This window comes from Nyctereutes procyonoides, unplaced genomic scaffold (genome assembly GCF_905146905.1).
Source record: "Nyctereutes procyonoides isolate TBG_1078 unplaced genomic scaffold, NYPRO_anot_genome, whole genome shotgun sequence".
NCBI classification, from domain to species: Eukaryota; Metazoa; Chordata; class Mammalia; order Carnivora; family Canidae; genus Nyctereutes; species Nyctereutes procyonoides.
In genome coordinates this window covers 24,260,294-24,281,184 of record NW_026575048.1, presented here as the reverse complement: position 1 = coordinate 24,281,184, position 20,891 = coordinate 24,260,294, and the positions used below count along the sequence as shown (strand labels likewise).

Sequence of the window (20,891 nt, the reverse complement as noted above, 5' to 3'; positions counted from 1 at the left end):
AAACTGGTAAGGTCAGAATTAATGGCAGAGCTGGGGATTGGGCATCAGATGTTCCCCAAGCCTTCAGCCAAACATAACCATCACCTCTGTGGCTGGGGCTCTGATTATAGCATCTCTAGGAACAAGCTTCATTCCTGTTCACTAAGCCTAAGGCAACAGTCAGAGCCACAACTCATCTGTGACAGGCAGGGCTCCTGGGTACTCTGCTCATGCTGGTGCAGTCCTGTGTCCTGGCTGTAGTTCACTCTAATGAGAAGGCTTCCCCATGATACTGTCCTTCAGAGTTCAAAGTGTGTTCACATTCATTGCCTCAAAAACCATTTTTATAGATGTGGAAGCCAAAGTCGAGAGCAAAAGTGCCCCCCGCCCGCCGCCCAAGGTACAGCTAGGAGGGAGTGGGAAAGAGCTTGATACCAGAGCTCCTGTCCCAGGTCTGGGTCTCTCAGGGTTGCTTAGGCACTTCCTTTTCTCATGATGCTCATAGCTTGAAGGAAAACAATGATTCTGGCTCTAGAAGAAGGAGAGCCCTTTGAGTTCTGTTCTGAGTACATTTCTACTTCCCGGTTGCATAAAATCAATGGAAAAGAAATGGTTGGGGTTTGCTATGGTACTTCTGAGGTGCCTGAAACCATCAAAGGACATCTAAAGATGCAGCAGCAGACAGCTGTCATTTTCCTCACCACCAGGCACCTGATCGCTCTTCCACTTGGTGGAAGGCAGGGTCTAGTTTCTCAGCACAGCAACCAAAGAGACCAAGTATTTCCTCTCCCCAGCCCCTGGATGCAGAGGGGTAGATGTGAGAGCCAGGCTTAACCAATTAGATGCTCCTCTCATGCCTACGTCCCCCGCCCCCATACTCTAGGTCACTCTGGGTTTGAACTCTTGAGAAAGTCACTAAAAGAAGGAGGACAAGACAAGGATTATTCACAGCAAATCTTGGGGCCTGGCAGCAGCAGTGCAGGCAGATCCTGGGCTGCCATCCAGCTGTGTAGCTGTCCCCACTGCTTCCCACCCACTTTCCCAGCTGCATTCTCTAGAATTCTCATAAATGGCTTTTTGCTCGTCCCACCCTGGTTGGTTTCCCTTGCTTCTAGCCAAGAATCTCTGGTGATTCAGGTGCCTTCCAAGAGGACTCTCATCCTCAGAGTCTCCTAACTCACCTCCAAGAACAAAGGAAAAGGGCTGGGGAGGAATTGAGGCATCTGGCCTACCCAGCCAGGATTGACTAGTTCTCTTAAAAGGAAAGAGTAGCAGGAGAGGGCAGACCTGCTATTCTCTCCTAATGAGGACTACTGACCTCTCCTGATGAGAGACAGAAGCCCAGAGAGGGAAAGAGGGCTGCCTCTGCACAACTGGGGATGCCGTTCACATTGCCATCTATGAGTCTGGTGCCCCAGAGCTGGGCATCACAATAGCCTTGTGTTAACCAATTTGCCCAAAATCATTAGAGTTCAGGAGCCCTGGCAAGATTGTAATCCTGTTTTTAAACGCTGCTGAGCCCACTTGTCTACTTTTCAGCCAGAGATGCATTTCTCAACTGTACACTTTGCTAAAAATGCAGTGAGACCAGAGGTCTCCTCAGGCTTCCTGGAGGGCCCAGTGGATCTTTCAGGATCCTGATTAAGTTAAACACCAAAGAACTGTCCAGACTTTGGCAACTCAAGAGACATTTGGGTTCCTTTCCCAGTTCAGCTGAGAAATATGCTATGTGCATGCCAGCAACAAGACTCTCAGAAGTCTACAGGGCTCTGATGCTCTTTGTGGGTACATGCTGCCTGCATGACTGCTACATATGGTGCTATGGCCCCGGTGTGATCCTGTGACTCCCAACTCCTATGGGAGCACCGCTTTGCCTTGCATCACAATAAACATGGGTGAAAGGCAGGGTAAAAGACAGGACAGAGAAAAAAGACAAGGGTGGATAAGCCATTTCATCTTTACTCCAAGGCTTCTCTCCTGAGGCTAGGACTTCCCACCTCCCTTCCAGCTCACTCTTTGTTCCCAGAAAAGGATGCCTGGGCAAATCAACTGGTCTGTGTGCATGGTTGCAGGGGGCCAGGATGATAGGATAAGCAGGAGAAAAGAACTGAAACCCACCAATAGTGGAAGACAGGGTTGGATGATGGGTCTTCATCACCAAGGAGGCAAAGCAGCTTGCTTTATTCCTCCTCTGCTTCTTAGACTGCTGGGATTGTTTCCACACCCATAAAACAGGGTCCCAGGGTCTGCTTTCAGGGTTACAGGGAAGCACCTTGCAGACAGCAGAGTGGCTTAAAAATGGGGCTGCATCCTCAGTGCTTCTTTCTGCCACATGGAAAGACTAAACATAGTGTTTTCCCATTCAGATGCACACATACATTCCCTATAAATCCTGTGATTCCTCCCATGTTTCACAGTGGCGTGATGGAATAAAAAAGTTTCCTCACATTGGAGCTCCTGATGCTGGGAAGCTGACATTTGGTCTAGGTCTTACCTCTGGCCCTGTTGACATCTTGCTCTTCCTTGATTTTATCATCATTGCTTTGAAGAATAACCACACCTGGCTGAGCTGACAAAGGGAGAGTCTCCTCCTGAGTCCTTCTGTCTTGAGCTCCCTACAACTTACAACAGGTTAGGTTTTCTTTTCACATCTCTGCAGAGAGAATGAGGGATGGTCCCATCCTCTGGGGGTGTGCAGAGAACAGGCTGACCGCAGGAAGAAGGACCACAGGGCCCTGGGCGGGCTGTTGGCATCTGCTTGCCTGTGTGTTTTGGTTTAGATTCCTGAACCTGCCTTTCTTTTTCTTCCCCACAGGTCGACCCTCAGGTATGGCTCACTGCCTTCTCATGCCTCTGTTGCTGTGCATTGGTAAACCGTTACACCTCTTTCAACACCCGCAACTTTGGCATGTCTCTTGCCATTCCGTGGCTGAAAACTTAGTCTTGCTCTGTCCGGTACCAGGTACAAACTTAGAATGTCCAAGCAGATCAACAGCACAGGACATATTTTTGTTATCCTGGTCTAAAGATCGAAGACCCTGAGCTTTTCTTTGGTTTGACATCTAAGAGGGGCTGCAACCATGAAACCATCCTCAGGAATTTGACCTTCAATAGATAAGATTAATTATAGCCGGTTCTTTCCTATTTAAGATAACAAGCAGAGCTAATGGCATCTTAGGGGGACTTTAGCCTCATATTCTTTGTCAGTCTCCAAATCCACCACAAACAGGGGGCACGCTCTGCAAATGCACCTGCAGAGCATATCTAGCTCCTCAAATCAAATTGCCACCTCTCCCGAGTAGCTATTCTGGCTTGGCATTGGTACAGGGTGACTTAAGAGTAAGGATGGAGAAGGTCAGATGGAGTTACAGGCACTCAGACCCCTTAAGTGGATGTGGGCTCTGCTGGGCTGTGGCTGCCAGTGGAGGTGCGAGTGCCTGAGAACCAAGGATGGCAGGGAGGGAGCAGGATGTAGCCACAACCAAAATTTAGCACCTGTAGCATTTTTCTGGGTCCTGGGCAGCTCCTCCAGGCCTTCCAGAGGTGCCCCAATAGGTAGACAGAGGCCAGGATAGGGGGTCTCTAAGCAGGGTATACTCAGAAGCCCAGACAGAAAGCAGATGACAATGAACAACAGCGGCCCAGCCACAGAGTTGGGTTTAGGATCTGATCTTTTTTTCTGGCACCCTGGTCATGGGAGTAGAACTTCTGGAAGGGCTTTGAGGGAGATTCAAGTGCAAGGCAAAAAATCAGTGTTCTAATTCCCAGAGCTGGAGAAAGGAGTAAGGACTTGACCCTGGAAAGGGCACAAACCCCACCCTGAGAACCACAGGGTCAGGTCTGTGTGCAACTAGACTCATATTAATTTGATGCTGGGTCTCTGTGCTAGACCAAGAGCCTCCATCATGCCACATACACTCCTGGCTGCCACTAAGAAAGTCTGCTCTAAAGGATAGTGAGTCTGGACAAGGCTTCAAGAGGCCAATGGAGAGAGGAGAGCAGGGAATCAGGGAAATTCTGGATTGCAGGAGGCACACACACTTCTGTACATAACGCCTCCCTGTGTGCACATGCATGTGCTTACACACATATGTACCCAGAGCTACAGGACAGTGCTGACTTTCTGGAGAATTGTTCTCTTCATAGATTTTGCCAGAAGGGCTTACACAAGCCAGCTGGGCCCACTGTTAGCATCAGCAAAATCATTTTGGAGGCTCTTTCCAGCCCTTGCTGCCTACCTGGGATGGTGACCTATCTCCCATCTCATCTTGTAGCCCAGCCCAGTTTCTGCTCTCTGAAAAGAAACTCTCTCTTTCTCCCTGTTTTCCCCCAAGGCAGAGCTCACAAATAATCATTTCACAAAGCAAAACCATTCTAAATGGAATCCCCATGCTTGACTGTATTGGAGAAAATTATTTAGTAAGGGATTTTTATTATGTAATATGTATGTGACATCTGGTAATGGGAACTGCATTATATTTATTGTTTTATCTCTAAGAAAGTATTGAAATAAAAGGAAAATGATCAGAGCCTATTATTCTCCAATGAGAAGGAATTCCAGGGCTCTACTGGGAAGAAGAGATGGAGAGAATGGGGTCCATCCAACTCTGCTGTGCTATAGAGTCCAAAGAGTGCTATAAAAGGTTCAGAAGAGAAGGAGCTTCAGGAGTTCCAAAAGTAATTCAGAGTTGGAACAATTTCACTCGTTTCCATGGAAGTCTTTATATAAGCAGAGAGATAATCCCCCCAAGACCCAGGATACTGTGGGATTTAATGAGATAAAACCATGTGCCATATTTTTTCCCATTCATTGTGGTGTCAGCGTCTATATTAAATAACAGTCTGAACTCTGTGGCATTTTGAAAATCCAGGTAAGCACTTATCTCTCTTTCTAGGGTCAGTAAGGTTGTTTTGGTGAATGGAGAAGGGTCTGGAAGGGTGGTGGGTCTCTAGGGGGGCTTGGCCCACGCATGTAAGGGGCTTTCTGACCATCCTCATGTTTCTTTCAGTTCCAGCCCTTCTGGAAGAGGTTGCCATCCACCTTCTTTTCTCAGTTCAGAAATGCTATCGAGGGTGTAGTTTTTAAAACCAAGTGCAACCTCACAAAGTACTTCAGTCTGAACCCTGGGACCTATGTGGTGGTCATCTCTGCATACCGAGAAGAAGTTGAGTTTTTGCTCCGAATCTTTCTGAAAATGCCAGATGGCGATAGGTACAGAAACTCTGAGCTTCTAAATGTTTTATTCCACTTGATTTTATAAAGACACATCATGTCACCTTATACAGCAGGTACTGTGTCAGTAGAGGACATGGCATGGGCCTCGCTTGCAAGAAGCTCAACATGAAGGGTGATGAGAGAGTCTGAACCAATAAGGAAACCATGAACAGGTTGGGGGCACTGCTGGGTGCAAGTGCAGAGTCACATGGGAGGATGGAGGAAAGGGACCCAACTCTGGCAAGACAGACTTAGGAAGGCGTCTTGGAGACAATGGTCTGGAAAAAAATTGAACTAGGCCTTGATGGAAAACATAGTCTAATGTGTAAAGGAAAATGTTAGTGCAGATAGAAGAAAGAAAGCATGGGCAGAAGCAGGGAAGTGGGTGAGCACAGGGCCTGTTGAGGTATAAGCAATGTCATATGCACAGGAAGGTGGTACCTGGCCTGTGTGGCAGTTGTCTGGAATGTGACCAGGATGGAAGTATGGTCAGTACATCAGGGAGACAGTGAAATATGGGTCTGAAAGACAAAGTCCAGTTGTGGAGAGTCTTCAGTGCTAAGTCAGTGGTCAAGACTGGGATCACCAAGCACACACACATCCTGTTGGGGACCTTCTCCCCTATTGGCCCTAAAGCTATAATCATGGCCATCTTTACAGTTGAGCATGGGTGATGCCTCAGTCCAGCATGTCACATAGTCACTGTACCACCAGAACTGGAACATAAGACAAAACTTATCTGCCATCTTGGTAATGGGGGTCGCTGTACCTATGTGTGTGGTTGTGAAAGGAACCATTTGCTAAATAGCTTGATGATGTTCAGTCAAAAGCCTGGACACGTGGTTATGATGCTTACCTGTCTGCCGACTCTCATGGCCGCCCACTTCACATCGTGCTGTGCTGAGGGCCCTTAACTCAGATCCTTAGTGTAAATGTCTAATGCCACCTAGGGTGTCCTCCATATGGCAGCTCCCTTTAAATACCCATTCATCCATGTCACACTGTTTCCCTGGTTTTCTAGGAATCTGGACAGCAATCTCAATCTTACACCACTGAAGGTAGGTATCTGAAGGTTTGGTTGGCAAGCTTCATTGGCCGCATCCTATCCCCAAGAATTTCTATCTCCTTCTTACCTCAGCACGGAACAATGAAAACAGAGACACAATAATGGCCTGATGATGGCTCAAAGGTTCAGGGCAGAGGGCCAAAGACCAAGCCTGAGCCAATCATCTTCCTTCCACAAGCTTTCGTGTTCCCATTCCCCTACAAGTTTTATCCGATTACTGGATGAAGCTTCTGTCTCAGATCCGGGTGTGGGGAGCAGTTATTGTGCCTTCACTGTACCAGATAGCCTCTTTCCCCAGAAATTTGATATTAACTATTTTCCTTTTGATCCAGGCAAGTCTTCCAGAAAGTGACTCTCAAGAAAGCATCTTCCACAAATATTCTCAACAGGTACAGTACTTACTTAGCACTTAGGGACCAGTGACGGAGGGACTAGAGGCAAGGAAACCTCTCCCAGACCCTTATCAGGGTACAGAGAAGAAAGTGACTTGGTGGGTCATTTTATCAGCCTCTCTCCTTTGATGTCTCCAGAACTGATCTGGCTACCAAACCCTGGAGAGCAGTAGCACCCTAGCTGGGTGACATCTGGAATGGAGTGTAGAGCTTGGTAAGGGTGGGGCTGATTATAGGGGGGGGTATTTTAAATCTTTAAACAAGTAATTAGCAATACCCCCGAAAGCTTTCCTTCTGCTCTGCAACCTCCCTTGGCATCATTCCTCCCGGGAGCTAGCCAGCTTCAGAAAGCACCAATGGTGTTTTTCCTGCCAAGCCACCTATGTGCACAGAGGATTTTCTTAATGGTTTAATAAACCGTTATAAAGAACTCCTTGACTTGCCAGGATAAAAACAGCTGCCAAGGGCTTTGCACAATGGGCCTTTTTCCATTGATAGTCACGTTGGTTTGGGAAATGCAAAGTGATAGATAGATATGACCATGTGTACCCATGCTGGTCTTGGGCCAGGCAAAGGCCAAGGACAGGAAGGATGCCAGGCATTCAGAGGGCTAATGGGGGTAACTAGGAGGCAGTTTAAAGGGAAATTATTCAGGCAGCCTGGGCCCAGAGGGAAAAACAAGGAAAAATGAAGAATGTGCCTGTCGTGAAAGGAATGTGTTTCAAGGAGCTGCTCAATATGGAATCAATAGTGGCCCAGGATTCAGGTCCACACATGGGCTGATTCAGAAGGCACTTCACTTGATGCAAGACAAGGTCTGTCCAGCTGATTATCCCCAGCCTGTGAGCTCCCAAAGGCAGGGATGGCATCATACGCATTCCTTGTCCCCAATATCTATCACTGTCCTTGGCACAGAGAAGGTGCTCAGTCAACCTGCATTGAATTAAGACAGATTAGCTTCTCCAGAGCAGATGTCCAAACTAAGTTTACTGCCCTGAAGCAATCAGCAGGACCTAATTAGGATACCTGAGACCAGGCTTCCTTCAGGGGCAGATGGCAAAATCCTCGACATGGTTCATGCACCTGCACATCTGAAATAAAAAATATAATTTGTCATTTGACAAATGGTACAGATTTCCTCTAATCAGGGTTTTTCCAAACAACCACCAAATGTCTCTTCATAGAGGGTAACTGGTAGCCCAGATGGGGCCTTTGTAGGAATTAAAAGACACAGACAGCTTTGTGCCAACATGCACAGCTCGGGAGTAGAATAGGCTGAACTACACCCCCTTCTCGCCCCTTGGCTGCACACCCTTGAACAGGACTGATGTAGCATCATTCTGCACAATCTGTAAACTATCCTCAGAGGTTCTATCCTCAAAGGAAAGATGAAAGCAAAATGGGCTCACTGAGTCTTCTCTCCTGACCTCTTGTATCTGTTTAGCCTTAAGTGAACGCGATGACATGGCTCCCACTCCCATGAGTTACCTTCCTCAGCCATGACGGCGGTGATGGTATTATAACTCAGGGTCTGCCTGGGAGAAAGGAAGGACATGCTCAGCCTCTGAGTCAAGTCATGTCCATCTGTCTACCATTTACTCCATTGGCAAACACGTACCAAATACCTAGGACATGCCAAGTACCACACTAAGCATTGGGAATGCAAAGCCTCCATCCTCAGGGATCTTATGTTGAGGTGGTGGAGACAGATATGCAATTCTTTGGGTATTTGTTTAAGGCAACCCTCATCTCCATTCCTATCCTCATCTTCTCAAGCATTTTGGTGGTTCCTAGATGCAGGGTCCAGGTAGGAGCTGTCCTAGGATAGAAGGAAAGAGACACGGTCCATGTCCCACAGCTACTTATATTCTAGTTGGTGACCCACGTAAGTTAGAGTTCCTCACCAACTGCTCTGCAAGTTAGGTGACATGATTCTTTTGAGGAAAACACTCTGTTGATGGTGGGCACACAATGCTGACTTTCCTGACATAACCCACCAATGAGATGTTGGAGGGATGACCTGAGGGCCAATTTCTAACACTGGCAGCATTTTTCACGTTCTCCCCTGAGGACAGGCTGTGGGGCTGCTTTCATTTTCATCTGGGTGGTGAGGCCAACCCTGGGGACAGCATGCCTGTCAGTCTATGGGGTGCCTGTTCTCGGAAGAACCCAACAAGACACCTTCTTCTACCTGACCCAGTCCCACTCTACAAAGCCACTTGCTGAGGGACCTCACTCTAGCTCCTTCCCCCATGCAAAGCTCTCCCAGGGTGCTGATGACCCATCGTCTCCTCAGCTTTTAGCAGCCTACACATAAGAAGTGGCCACGCACAGCATGGCACTGCTCCTCTGTGGAATCATCATGGAAGACATTGCCCATAAAGCTGCTCAATGTCCCTAGTAGAAAATTGAATGCAGCTAACAACTTCAGAAGTTTAGGCTAGGAAAAGTTTCTCTTCCCTCAGCCTCCATTGCTTCCTGTTTTTAATCCAAAGAAAAACCATGTCTTCCTCTTTGCCTCAGTGGCTAGGAAGACTAATGCTAAATGATGTGCTCAACTAGAGCAGCTTCTCTTAGCCTAGATTCCTGACACTTTCATTCTCTTCTATCTGTGCGAGCACACATACATGCTCATGCTCACGCTTACACACAATAGTCCTATTTTCTCTCCATCCCCCTCTGGAAGCAGATGGGGAAACATACCTGCAGGGCTGAGTTGATTCATTCAACACACCTCCTGAGAGGCTCCCAAGAGCTGGGTATGGTGAGGAGGAAGCAACTTCTGCTTTCAGTCCAATAATAAAAGAAGAAGTCAATGCAAGGTGACCCACACGTGGTAGCAAAGGTCAGGAGTGATGAGCACTATAGGCCTTCAGGGGAGGGAGCATCACCATGATCTGGAGCAATTGGGAAAGGCTTCATGACAGGCTGGATGGGTGTGGAACGGGAACAAAGGGCTTAGAAGTCTGAGGACTTCTACAGAGTAAGGCAGGCGTGCCCCTCAACTCCTGGACACACATGGATTCTTGCATTCTTCTCTTGTTCGGATCAGGGACTGTACATAGATGCCACCCAGCTTCAGAACCTTCTCAACCAGGAGTTTCTCAAAGGTAAGGTCAGACCCACAGGCCTACTGGCCCCAACCTCATCCCCACTGCTGAGCTAGTTTAGTGTCACCCCCACCCCTGACATTTCCATTTTCCCTGTTCTCCACCCCCAGGAACTTCAGGGGACACATTCTCTTTGGATGAGTGCCGGAGCATCGTGGCTCTGATGGATGTATCCTTTGCTGTGTACAACCCCCTCCCTCACACTCCTGCAGCTCTAAGAGCCCATCTGCTCTGTGGGCTTCCCTGGGGGTCTAATTAGGATGTTAGGAACGCTTTTCACTCGCCGTGTTTTCTCCTCTTTGGTTCTTAAGGGCTCACCAAAGAGCCTGGGTTCCTGTGGATTCTATGCTGACCCACCACCTCTCCTGAACAATCACAGCAACAGTGTCAACGGTTACCATCTATCAGGCATCTTGGCATGCCAGGAATAGTACTGGGATATCCACTTTTCCTTGTAGTTCTTGAAATAACCCTTAGATAGAAGAAGTATGATCCCTCACAGGAGAGAGAGGGGAGTCCAGAGAGGCTAAGCAGTTTGTTAAGTAATCACACAGCCAGTCAGAATTTGTGCCAGGATTTGAAGAGTGTTCAGCCCCCCAAAATCTGTGTCCTAACATCATTCTGTACTACCTTCTGGCAGCACCAATGGGGGATGTTTTCCTCCCACCCCTCCCCTTAACCACCGGGTGGGTCTTCACTTTCCTTATTCAACAAGCCCCAACTCAGTAAAGATAACAACCTCTGAAACTTGGAGAAAACGCCCCGGTCTACACAGCAGCTGTACCCCGTTAGTGCAGAGGCCTGGGCTGGAGCAGTCCGTGGGCACGAGCGGCGGGGCTAAGGATCGAACCCAGGGCTCCTGACTCCTGTCCTGACTGCCCCCCCCATAGTGAGCCATTTCTCCCCAGGAGAGACTGGTGCCCAGCTGCGCCCTGGGCTCTTCCCTGGGTGTCTCCGGCCTCCTCGGGGTGAGACAGATCCCCGGCTCCTCCACTGTTAACAAGGCCCAGTTATGAGGAAATCATAAATCAGGCCCCATCTCCGCTGGCCGTGGCTTGGAATCACCCAGAGACACTGCCCACGCCCTGTGGATGAATCAGAGTGGCCTGTGGCCCCTCACAGCCCTGGACAGGTAACCCTGGGCGAGGGGCTGTCTGCCAGGCCCCTGCAAAGGCAGGTCTGTGCCCCCCCCTCCCGCCCACCGCTCCCCACCAGCAACTCTGAGGATGGGTTCTTCTCCTCACATTAGCTCTCATTAAACCCACTGTACTCCTCCGGGGTGAGCAGGGCTGGTTCTTGCGCCTTCCTTCCGCTCACGTGCACCCTGGTGCTGCTTCGGGGGCTACAGTGAGCCCTCGTGCTCCTCCCTCCTCTCCCCTGCCAGGGACCCCACTTCTCCTGGTGCAGGCCTTCTGCGCTTTGTCTTCCCCTGGCTGCAAGGGATGTTGACCCCCTTTTCTCAGGGCTGTTTTCTCCTTCTGGTTATCCATTTTCCTTTGTAAAATAAAACGAAGCCAGGTCCCCACAGACACAGTGGGGCTGGCTGGGGTGGGGCCACATCCAGGTGACACCGGGCTGATGGTGTTACTAGTTTTTTTTTAAGATTTTATTTATTTATGTATTCATGAGAGAGAGGGGCAGGCAGAGACACAGGCAGAGGGAGAAGCAGGCTCCATGCAGGGAGCCTGACATGGGACTCGATCCCAGGTCCCCAGGATGAGGCCCTGGGCTGAAGGTGGCGCTAAACCGTTGAGCCACCCGGGCTGCCCAAGATGGTGTTACTAGTTGATGGATGGACCTGCTCCTGGCTCTGTCACGGGGCTTCTGCTCCCTGCATGCTGCACAGTTAACTCTTAACTCCCCACCAGCTGAATACGAATGGGCGGCTCGAGGAAGAGGAGTTTGCGAGGCTCTGGGGCCGCCTTGTCAAATGCCAGGTACCGGCATGTTCTCTTTTTGTCCAGCTTAGCAAATATCTACTGGGTGCCCCAAATGCACAAGGTTGAGGGCTGCGAAAGAAGAGGAACCCAGCCCTGCCCTCAAGGAGGCTCACGTTTTGTTCAGGGAGACTACACACACCACTAGAAGACACAAGGCAGTGCCCAAGCAGGTGGCAGGGGAGGAACGCCCTAGGAGGTTGAAGGAGAGAGGGGTCACCATGAACTGTGGCTAAGGCTGCCAGCTAGCATCGCACTCCCCACTTCTCCCCTGGTTCCCTGAGACATTCCCCCCAGTACACTTGTTCATCTCCCTCCCTTTTTGTCCATCTGCCAGTTAGGACAAAATCACAGAGGTAGCCTCAGCATGGCCTCACCATTGTTCCCAGACAAGGTCTAACCTCATCAGCGGTGTGCACAACTCCTTGAGCTGGGACCCTACTTTGGGGTCCAGGAGGAGTCTTAGTATTTATCCCACTCGCTCCTTTAGACCCCAGCTGTGATACTCTGAGGCTGGCCAGGACCGTTCACCCCGACTGTCCAGCCTTAAGAGTCACTTCCTGTGAGGTTTCACCTGCTGCTAGGCCCAAGTTACTTCCCCCTCAGCTTCTAATGCTTGAACCCACAATAATGTGATAAAGTGTTCCCATGGGGCTATACAAGGATGTATCACCTGTCCCTGGCAGGGTCATTTGGCTTCTCACAGGGCATCGTAATGGCTGGTATGTCTCCCACCCACCATTAGACTGCAGGGCAGGGGCTTCCTCACATTCATCTGCTTCCCCCAGCATCTTTCTTAGTGTCTAGTATACAGCAGGCACTCAAAAATGCTGAACAAATGACCAAACTAATTATTTACCAAACGAGTGAATCCCAGTTGAGAGCTTTCTTTAGACTCACCAAAACCAAATAAGGCCAGCCCAAACTCGTTCTTGAGCTGCTATTTCATAGTAACTGTTGCCCTATTGGCCTGGGTCACACACCTGCTGGGGGTAGGTTGCCTTGGAACAACTCCTGCGGGGCGGCTGAGCAGAGGCCTAGATGGGAAGCCTGAGTCTGGTCATGTGGCAACTGCATGCTTCCTCCCAGCAAGTCACCTGTCTGAGCTCCTATTTGTCACCCAGGAAGTGTGGTGTTGATCAGGATTCCGATGAAAACCAGGGAGAGATAGAAAAGTCCAGGGTGCACAGAGAGCCACCATCTCCTGGGGCTGGGCCAGGACCCAGGACACAGCACCCACCTGCCTGCTATACAAGCACCCACTACCGTGCAAGGCATGTTCCTAAGCTCTTTGTAACGATGTGCTCCTTGCCCCTAGCAGCAGTCCTGTAAGGCAGGTACTGTACTTGGTGCTGTGCTGCAGGTAGGGAAACTGAGGCCTGGAAAGATTAAGTCACTTGAGACTAAGTCATTTAAACCCAGTGGTTTGGTTGCAAAATCTGTGCTTTTAACCACCACCTGAAGCAAAGTCTTGAGCGCTCTACACCTCCTGAATGCAGCAAGCTGCTGCGTGTCAGGAGCCCAATCTAGGAGGTAGGGAAGGAAAGAAAGGAGGTTGGGAGAGAGGAACCCCCAGCCCCACGGCGGGCTGCCAGGGTGGTTGGCTTCACCAGGTGGAGCCCACTCCTGCCTCCCGGGGTGCTGAGCTGAGCTGGCTCTGAGCTGGAGCCACTCCTGGTGTATTGAAACAGTCTCCAGGGATGAAAAAAGGGATTTCTAGGACCCCTCTCTACCCGGGACATCCTCTTTAAGGTGACCGAGGGCACTCATATGGACCTCTTGCTTCCTTTCCCAAATCAGAGTGTTTTCCAGATCATCCAGAAGCGCTCTGGAGTTTTTCTGGGTTTGGATTTGTGGAAGGCTATGACGGATACAGGTAAAGCAGGGGCCTCTCAGTGCCGTCATGATCGGGGCAGCGGTAATGGTGGGGTGTGTTTGTGCGAGAGAGAGAGAAAGAGAGAGAGCAGTGCCCACCACTCACGTGCTGTAGGCAAGGCTGGTGCAGGAGAGCTGAGTGGTCAGGAGAGAGCGGATGTCAGCCTTGGGTTCTCCCTTGATTTCCACCAGCTTCTGTGGGCTTCTAGGCTCAGAACTCAGACACCATCCTCCCCAACCTGAGATCTCCTGTGCCAGTCAGTTTTCCCAATTACCTTTTGTCTCCAAACGGCTCTGTGTGAAAATCACCCCACGTCACTGATATCCCACCAGAACTCAAGCTTGCTTTAGAGACACTTCCATCCCAACGTGTGGGCTGTCAGGGTTAAACACCCATGAGCAGGTGGATGTGCTCTCCTCACAGGGAGTTTGGAGCCAAGTGCAATCAAATGACATGTGTGTACTTCAAGAAGGCAAGAGCATTCTGTCCCGGGATGATGATAAGGAGACTATAGGGTGTCTAAGAGCTTCAGGGTTCAGGGAGAACTCGTACTTATGTCATCTTGTTTAATTGTCTGAGTTACTCTGTGAGCAAGAGTCATTGTCTGTCCTGTGCCAGTGGAGGAAATGGATCACCAGAAGGTTAAGTCAGGAAACACATCTTCCTGGAGAAAATGTAGGATCAGATTCCCTTAGGTAAATGATGGGAGGAGAGGCTCCATGGTTCCTCCTCCTATGGCTCCCAGAGGGGAGGGCAGGGAAAAGCATCTTCCTACCTTAGCATCTGTTCTCCCCTTAATTCTTCATAGCAGAGAGCAGTGGTTCTCAAACTCAAGTGTGCACTGGAACCATCTGGAAGCTTGCTAAAGCACAGATTGATGAGCTTCATCCCTCACCCCAAATCTCCAATTCAAGAGGGCTTGAGTGGGGCTCAAGAATTTGTATTTCTAAGAGGTTTCCAAGTGAGGCTGATGCCCTTTGTCTGGGGACCATACGTTGAGAACCCTGGAATAGTTACAGAAAGATGAAATCATATAGGAGATCGCACTAATGACTCCAGAATAATAAAAGGGAGACAGATAGAGAAGAGTTGGAATCCAACTAGAAATTCTCCAAGGACCAAGTAGATAACTGAAAGGGGTAATGGAGTTAACCGTAAGAAAAGAGGGTGATTTTTGAATGTGACAAGCTCGAGAGTGCAGGCCTATCTAACCAAAGGCACTCAAATTCATATTTTATTAATGCTGCTGGAGAAACCAGATGTCTCCGGTGCATGAGGCCCATGGACCACCAGGCTCACCCCCTGGATGGATGGTTTGGCTTGCAAGGGTCTGCTTGTCCTCCAGAGCTTGTAGACATGGCCATCTGCCAGTTTGCTGTTGTCTGCTTTGGGGCTGGTGCCTCCTGGAGCTCGTAACTAGAGGTACAAGACAAGAAGGACTGAAGAAACCAAGGTGCCTGTGTGTTGCCCACCTGTAGCCACCTTCTGAGCATGGTCTCCTCTCTGAGGACCAGCTTCTTTACTGATCTACCAACTTAGGACTAAATCTCCCACTTCCAGGAACCATACTTGCTCACACTAGCAGCATTCACACCTAAGACCCACAGGCAGTCCTGGGGTTGAGAAACAAGGTCATTTTAAGATCACCAGCAGAGAGAGGCCTGACAAAGGCAGGGCTGGGAGCTTCCAGGTGTTCTGGAAGCTCCCAGTTCACATGGGAATTATCCAATGATTGTGAAGACTGATGTCTCCAGAGCAGTCAGTGTCTTGACTATCTGAAGTTGGTATCTGGCCAAGCTCTAATACAGTGTCACTGGGGCCCAGCAGCCAACAAGAAGGAGGCAGCTAGAGAACCAAGTAGTGGACTGAATGGGCCCCTGAGCCAAACTGAATAGGGAACAATGGTGGAAGGCCAACCACTCCGGGAAGGTTGCTCAGACTTGGCACATCAGAGGACCAGACCTGCTAGCACCCAGCCTCCTCCCACTCACTAACCCACCCGTGGCCCAGATTTCCTTGCAGGGACCTCCATCAGCAATGAGCTACTGGATCTCATGATCCTCCGGTACAGTGACAACAGCGGCCGGGTCAGCTTCCCTAGCCTGGTCTGCTTCCTGTTGCGACTTGAAGCCATGGCAAGTAAGTGTCACCTGGGGGACATCCTGGAGACCTTTGCAATGACCAAAAAACACAGGAGAGGATCAGGAATGCACTTCTGCCCCAAGGCCTGGGCAAGACCTCAGGTGCAGGGTGGGCTGGGGTCTTGCTCCAAGAGGCAGAGCCAACATTAGCCTATGTAATGGTGGAGTTGGCTGGGTCCCCTGGGTCCCTTCTACACTCTTTCTGTCCAGGACATTCCCTTATCTCAGGTCTCTCATTTCCTCATCACCCTACTTACTGCCTCTTTCAGGAACAGGTTATTTTAACTCACTGAGTTCCCTCTCCATGTTGTTTATGGTTTAAACCTACTCCATAGTCTTGCAATGGATGATTGGGGTCTCTGCTGAAGGAATTCACACACAAGTGAATAGGTGAGGGCAGGAGGCTCCAGAAATTCAACTATGTATGTCAGATGTTTGGATCCTTCTTAGCAGCCTACCCCCCCCCCCTTTTTTTTTCAATGAAGTCCTATGTAAAACCTCAAGCCATAATATATCTTGAGAGTTGTGTTGGGATAGAAGTGGGGTCTTGCCTTATCCTAATCCTCACCCCATTCCTGGCAAGAGGCACCTCTGTAAACTCCACAGCTCTGAGCCAAATAGTCAATAAAGACTGAGAGAACAGAGCCCTGGAAGCATAAAAAAAAAAAGAAGGACGAGGCATAAACCTCCAGAGATTTCTCAGTTGGACAAGGGAGCTTCCTGAAACTGTGCCCATAGAATACTTTATAACACAGACCCACATATCTCCTCAGCCATATACAGAAAAGTGCAGAGTGCAAGGGCACTAGGAGAGGGAGTGGTGAGTGAGGACCAGAGCAGTCAGAGAAAGCTGTCCCATAGGTGTGGGGTTTGGCTGAGAAGAGACAAGGAGGGAGGCCAGGCACACTGGAGAGAATGAGAGAGTACGCAGAAACACCGTGTTTGCTTTTATTTCCCTTGGCCTCTCCTGATTCCTCTCTTCCTCTTTAGAGACTTTCCAGAACCTCTCCAAGGATGGAATAGGACTCTACCTGACAAAAATGGAGGTGAGGTTCCTTCCTGTCCCAGACACAGGGCACAGTCTCAGGCCACCTCTCCTCCTGATTCCAAGGAGCATTTTTCTCCCTGGGGATATTGGACAGTCTGTCAAAGGCCAGCCAAGCTGCCGGCCCCCCTGCCTCCAATTACTGCCTTTATATATTGCTGGCTGCCAAGGCTGCTTTAGGATCTTGGCAGACAGATTTTATTTTTTTCCAATAGCTTAATAAAGCAGAGGATTATGTGGGAGTCATAAATCCAGGAGGGAACTGAAGAACACCTGCTGAGCTCACTGTACATTAAACTTATTCCCAGTGAGCTTTAGAAAGAGCCTCCTGGCCCAGCCAGCTGGTCAACCCCAGCTATCCCTCTCACTGCCTAGCTACTCAAGTAGCAAAAGATACGCTGTAATGGGGGCTTGAGGCTTCCTTCTGGGGTTGAATTAGCTGGAAATGTTGAGATCTCTGAGACTAGACTGAGAGGGAAGAGGGTACCATTTATCCTGCTCTGTATTAAGTGAACGAATTTGAAGCTATGTCATAATGAAGATGCTTATTTCTCAGTGGATGAACCTGGTCATGTACAACTGAAGCAAGGAGTAGAGCAGACCCCAGAGTCCAGGTAAGACATGGCAGCTCTAGAATCATTTCCTTCTAGGAGCACATTTCCTCATCTCCTCCAAGACTGCACACTAGACTCTTGCCCTGGAAACAGCCTCCCTAGAGATTATAGAGTCCTTATCTGTGTAAACCAACGCTCAACCTCTCAGGGCCCCTGAATTTCAAAGCCAATGCTGTAGGCTTCAGCCAAGCCATGGATCGAATGAGCAGTGGGCATTTATGAAAGAGTGTGGCCTGAAAGTCATGAGTGAGAGATTTAGAATTCTTATTTATTCACTTATTTTTATTGAGCTATAATTGACATTTAATAATGTATTAGTTTTAGGTATACAATATAATGATCTGATATATGTATTTATTGTGGAGTGATCACCACAGTAAGTCTGGTTAACATCCATCACTGCACACAGTTACACATTTTTTTCCTTGTGACGAGAACTTTTATGATTTACTCTTAGCAACTTCCAAGTACATATGCAATACAGTATTGTTAACTATAGTCACAGCTCTGAACATCACATCCCCAGGACTTAATTATCTTATGATTGGCAGTTTGTACCTTTAGACCATCTTTTGCCCACCCTTCCACCTCCTACTTCTAGGAACCATCGATCTGTTCTATCTATGAGTTTTGTTTTTACATTCCACATATAAGTAAGGTCATACAGCATTTGTCTTTCTCTGATTCATTTCACTTACCATAATACCCTCAAGGTAGGTCCCTCCATGTTGTCCTTTTCTGTGGCTGAATAATATTTCTTTGCATATAAAATAGATTTTCATCATCCATCCATCTGTTTGATGGACACTTGGTTGTTTCCATGTCTTGCCTGTTGTAAGTAATGCTGCAGTGAACATGGGCTGCACATAACTTTTTAAGTCAGTGTTTTTGCTTCCTTCAGATAAATACCCAGAAGTAGTTGCCAGATCATATGATAGTTCTACTGTTAATTTTTTGAGGGACCTCCATACTGTTTTCAACAGTGGCTGCATCAATTTACATCCCCATCAAGAGTACACGAGGGTTCCCTTTTCTCTACAGCCTTGCGAACACATGTTATATCTTCTCTTTTCTCAAATAGCCATTCTAACCCGTGTGAGGTGATAACTCACTGTGGTTTGGATTTATACTTCCTTGATTAGTAGAATGTTCTACCTTTTCATGCACCTGTTAGCCATTTGTATGTCTTCTTTGGAAAAATGTCTCTTGGTCTTACTTGATTATTTTTGCTTTTGTCGCTTTGGCTTTTGGTGTCAAACCCAAAAAGTCATTGCCAATACCCACGTCAAGGAGCTTATCCCCAATGTTTTCTTCTAGGAGTTTTATGGTTTCAGGCCTTACATTCAAGTCTTTAATCCTTTTTTTAAGTTGGTTTTTGTATGTGGTGTAAAATAGTGGCTCAGTTTCGTTCTATAATTCTTAATTTGAAATTCCAAAGAGGAAAGGAAGGCAATCACTCATCACAGGAAAGGCTAATGTGTGGAGCAGTAGAAATGATCAGACCCTGGGGAGATGAGAACTGGGTCCAGCTTCAGATCTACCATTGCCTCACTGTGCAGCTGTTCACACATCTGTAGGCATCATCAACATCTATACCTCTAGCATAAGTGTGCTGAAAAATTAATGCCCATGTCACATTTCTTCTACATGATTATTTTCAGGGAACAGACTCTAGAGATACATAGTCCATACCCCAGACTACTTTAACAGCAGCCCCAACAATCTGCCAGAACCTTCCAGGACTGGGGTGCTCAAAATTTTGTGTTCCCCATTGTTGGATATTTCCAGGTGTTAGGTGGTTTTTGTTTTGTTTTGTTTTTAAACTCGAGGCAACAATCTATTTCCCTGGAACTTTCCCCCCATGCTTCAAGTTCTACTCTGCACCACTGTAGAAAAAAGACTGCATGTGCCAGACCTTCACACACTTGCAGATAGCTCTGCTGCCTCACCAAGGCCTGTCTTTTTACTTAGTCCCCTTGATTCTTATCTGAGACCTATTGGTGGCCTTTTCTATATGCCAATGTCCCTTTGAAATACACAGTTCTGCTATGCACCAGTCTTGTAATCAGCATATTTGGGGACCCTATAATTTTTGTAGGGCATTTGTTGAATCTCCCAACTGTGTACCTTGAAATCAAGAGACAGACACTCTCTCCATAAAGAAATGATATTTTAGCATTAATATTTCCTGATGAACTCTTGGTGCTTCTTAATAAATACAAGTTAACAAACATTTGGAGATCAAAGTTAATTAGATTCACCTGTATTTTCTTGAATTCTCCTTTCATTTCTTTTTAAAAACAGGGCATTTGAATATTTCCCATTTCTAGTCTGCCTGATTTCCTATTCCAATCTGCATGCTTTCTAATATCAGGAATGATTCTTCAATTGTATCTTTAAGCTAATTTAGCATGCAGGACCTAAAGCTTGAACTTTTAAAATAACTGGACTGTTTCTCATTATCCTCTCTCCTGTATAGGGTCCCAATTCCCTCTCAACTAATTTTTCTATACTTCCTGTTCTGAACATTGTGTAAGAAGGAAGTATAGTATAAGATGCATGGTTATGTGTGTTTCAGTCTCTTTCATTAACACCTGTCATCATCATCCCTAAGAGTGCTCCCTATCTTCCTTATTAATCACTGCCCTCTGACATCATATTCTTAAAGTAGATCTGCTCACTCTTGGGTGATGGGTTGCTATGCAGAATTGGAGGCAGGAAGATAAAGAAGTTCTGCTTCCAAATCTACAAACTCACCTTCATCTATAACCATCTCCCACCTTCCTCCTGTTGTGCTAGAGGGCGTATGTCTCTGAGGATGTTCTGGATCTCATTACCTTCTCCCTTCATAAGGACCCAATAGAATGAATTCTCTCCTCTGTACTAAATCTCTCATCTGGAGTCTTCCAACTCCCGTCAAACCATGCTTATTCTTTAAATTTCCTCCATCTCCTATTCCTTTCCAGCTACAACTCCCTCTCCTCCCTTTACAACCGAACTTCATATAAGAGCTAATTGTCTCCACATCTTCACCTCCCACATTCCCCTCCAAATTACTTCAATTTGGATTTCTCAGACATCATCTCTCTCCCTGACTTTTGCATTGGCCCCCTATCTGATTTTCCTATATCCACTTCCTTCGCTCAAGTTAATTTCCTACAGTCTAAGCACACTTTTTAAAATTCACATCCAATCATTGCATTCCCCTTGTTAAAAACCCTTCAACATCTTCCTATCTACTATTCAGGAAAAGGCTAAAGTCATGAATGTGGCCTGTATCACCTGGCCTCTGCCCACTTACCTAACCATACCTTGCACCTCTCCTTCCTGCATTCTACTTCTACCATGCCAGCATTACCTTTTTTCCCTCCAATGTTTCATTCTTTTCCCAATCTCAGGTCCTTTGCCCCTACTGTCTGCTCAACCCTAGGGTTAGTTATATAAGTCCTGATCTTTCATGTCTTAACCACATTGGGTTCTCATATTATTTACTCACTATCACACTGCCTGGATCAT

General features: G+C 47.8%; 1 protein-coding gene across 1 annotated transcript in view; it reads left to right on the top strand.

Moving 5' to 3' along the window:
- The window catches only part of CAPN13 (calpain 13), a 51,999-nt gene extending 34,655 nt beyond the window's left edge, over nt 1–17,344 (top strand). Inside the window, exons 11-21 of the mRNA XM_055326931.1 lie at nt 2,795–2,806; nt 4,989–5,191; nt 6,216–6,252; nt 6,593–6,649; nt 9,705–9,762; nt 9,873–9,931; nt 11,631–11,699; nt 13,500–13,575; nt 15,586–15,714; nt 16,707–16,762; nt 17,318–17,344. Of these exons, the coding sequence (XP_055182906.1) occupies nt 2,795–2,806; nt 4,989–5,191; nt 6,216–6,252; nt 6,593–6,649; nt 9,705–9,762; nt 9,873–9,931; nt 11,631–11,699; nt 13,500–13,575; nt 15,586–15,714; nt 16,707–16,762; nt 17,318–17,344 (783 nt within the window). The remainder of the gene's footprint in view (nt 1–2,794; nt 2,807–4,988; nt 5,192–6,215; nt 6,253–6,592; nt 6,650–9,704; nt 9,763–9,872; nt 9,932–11,630; nt 11,700–13,499; nt 13,576–15,585; nt 15,715–16,706; nt 16,763–17,317) is intronic.
- Nucleotides 17,345–20,891: the final 3,547 nt, after the last annotated feature.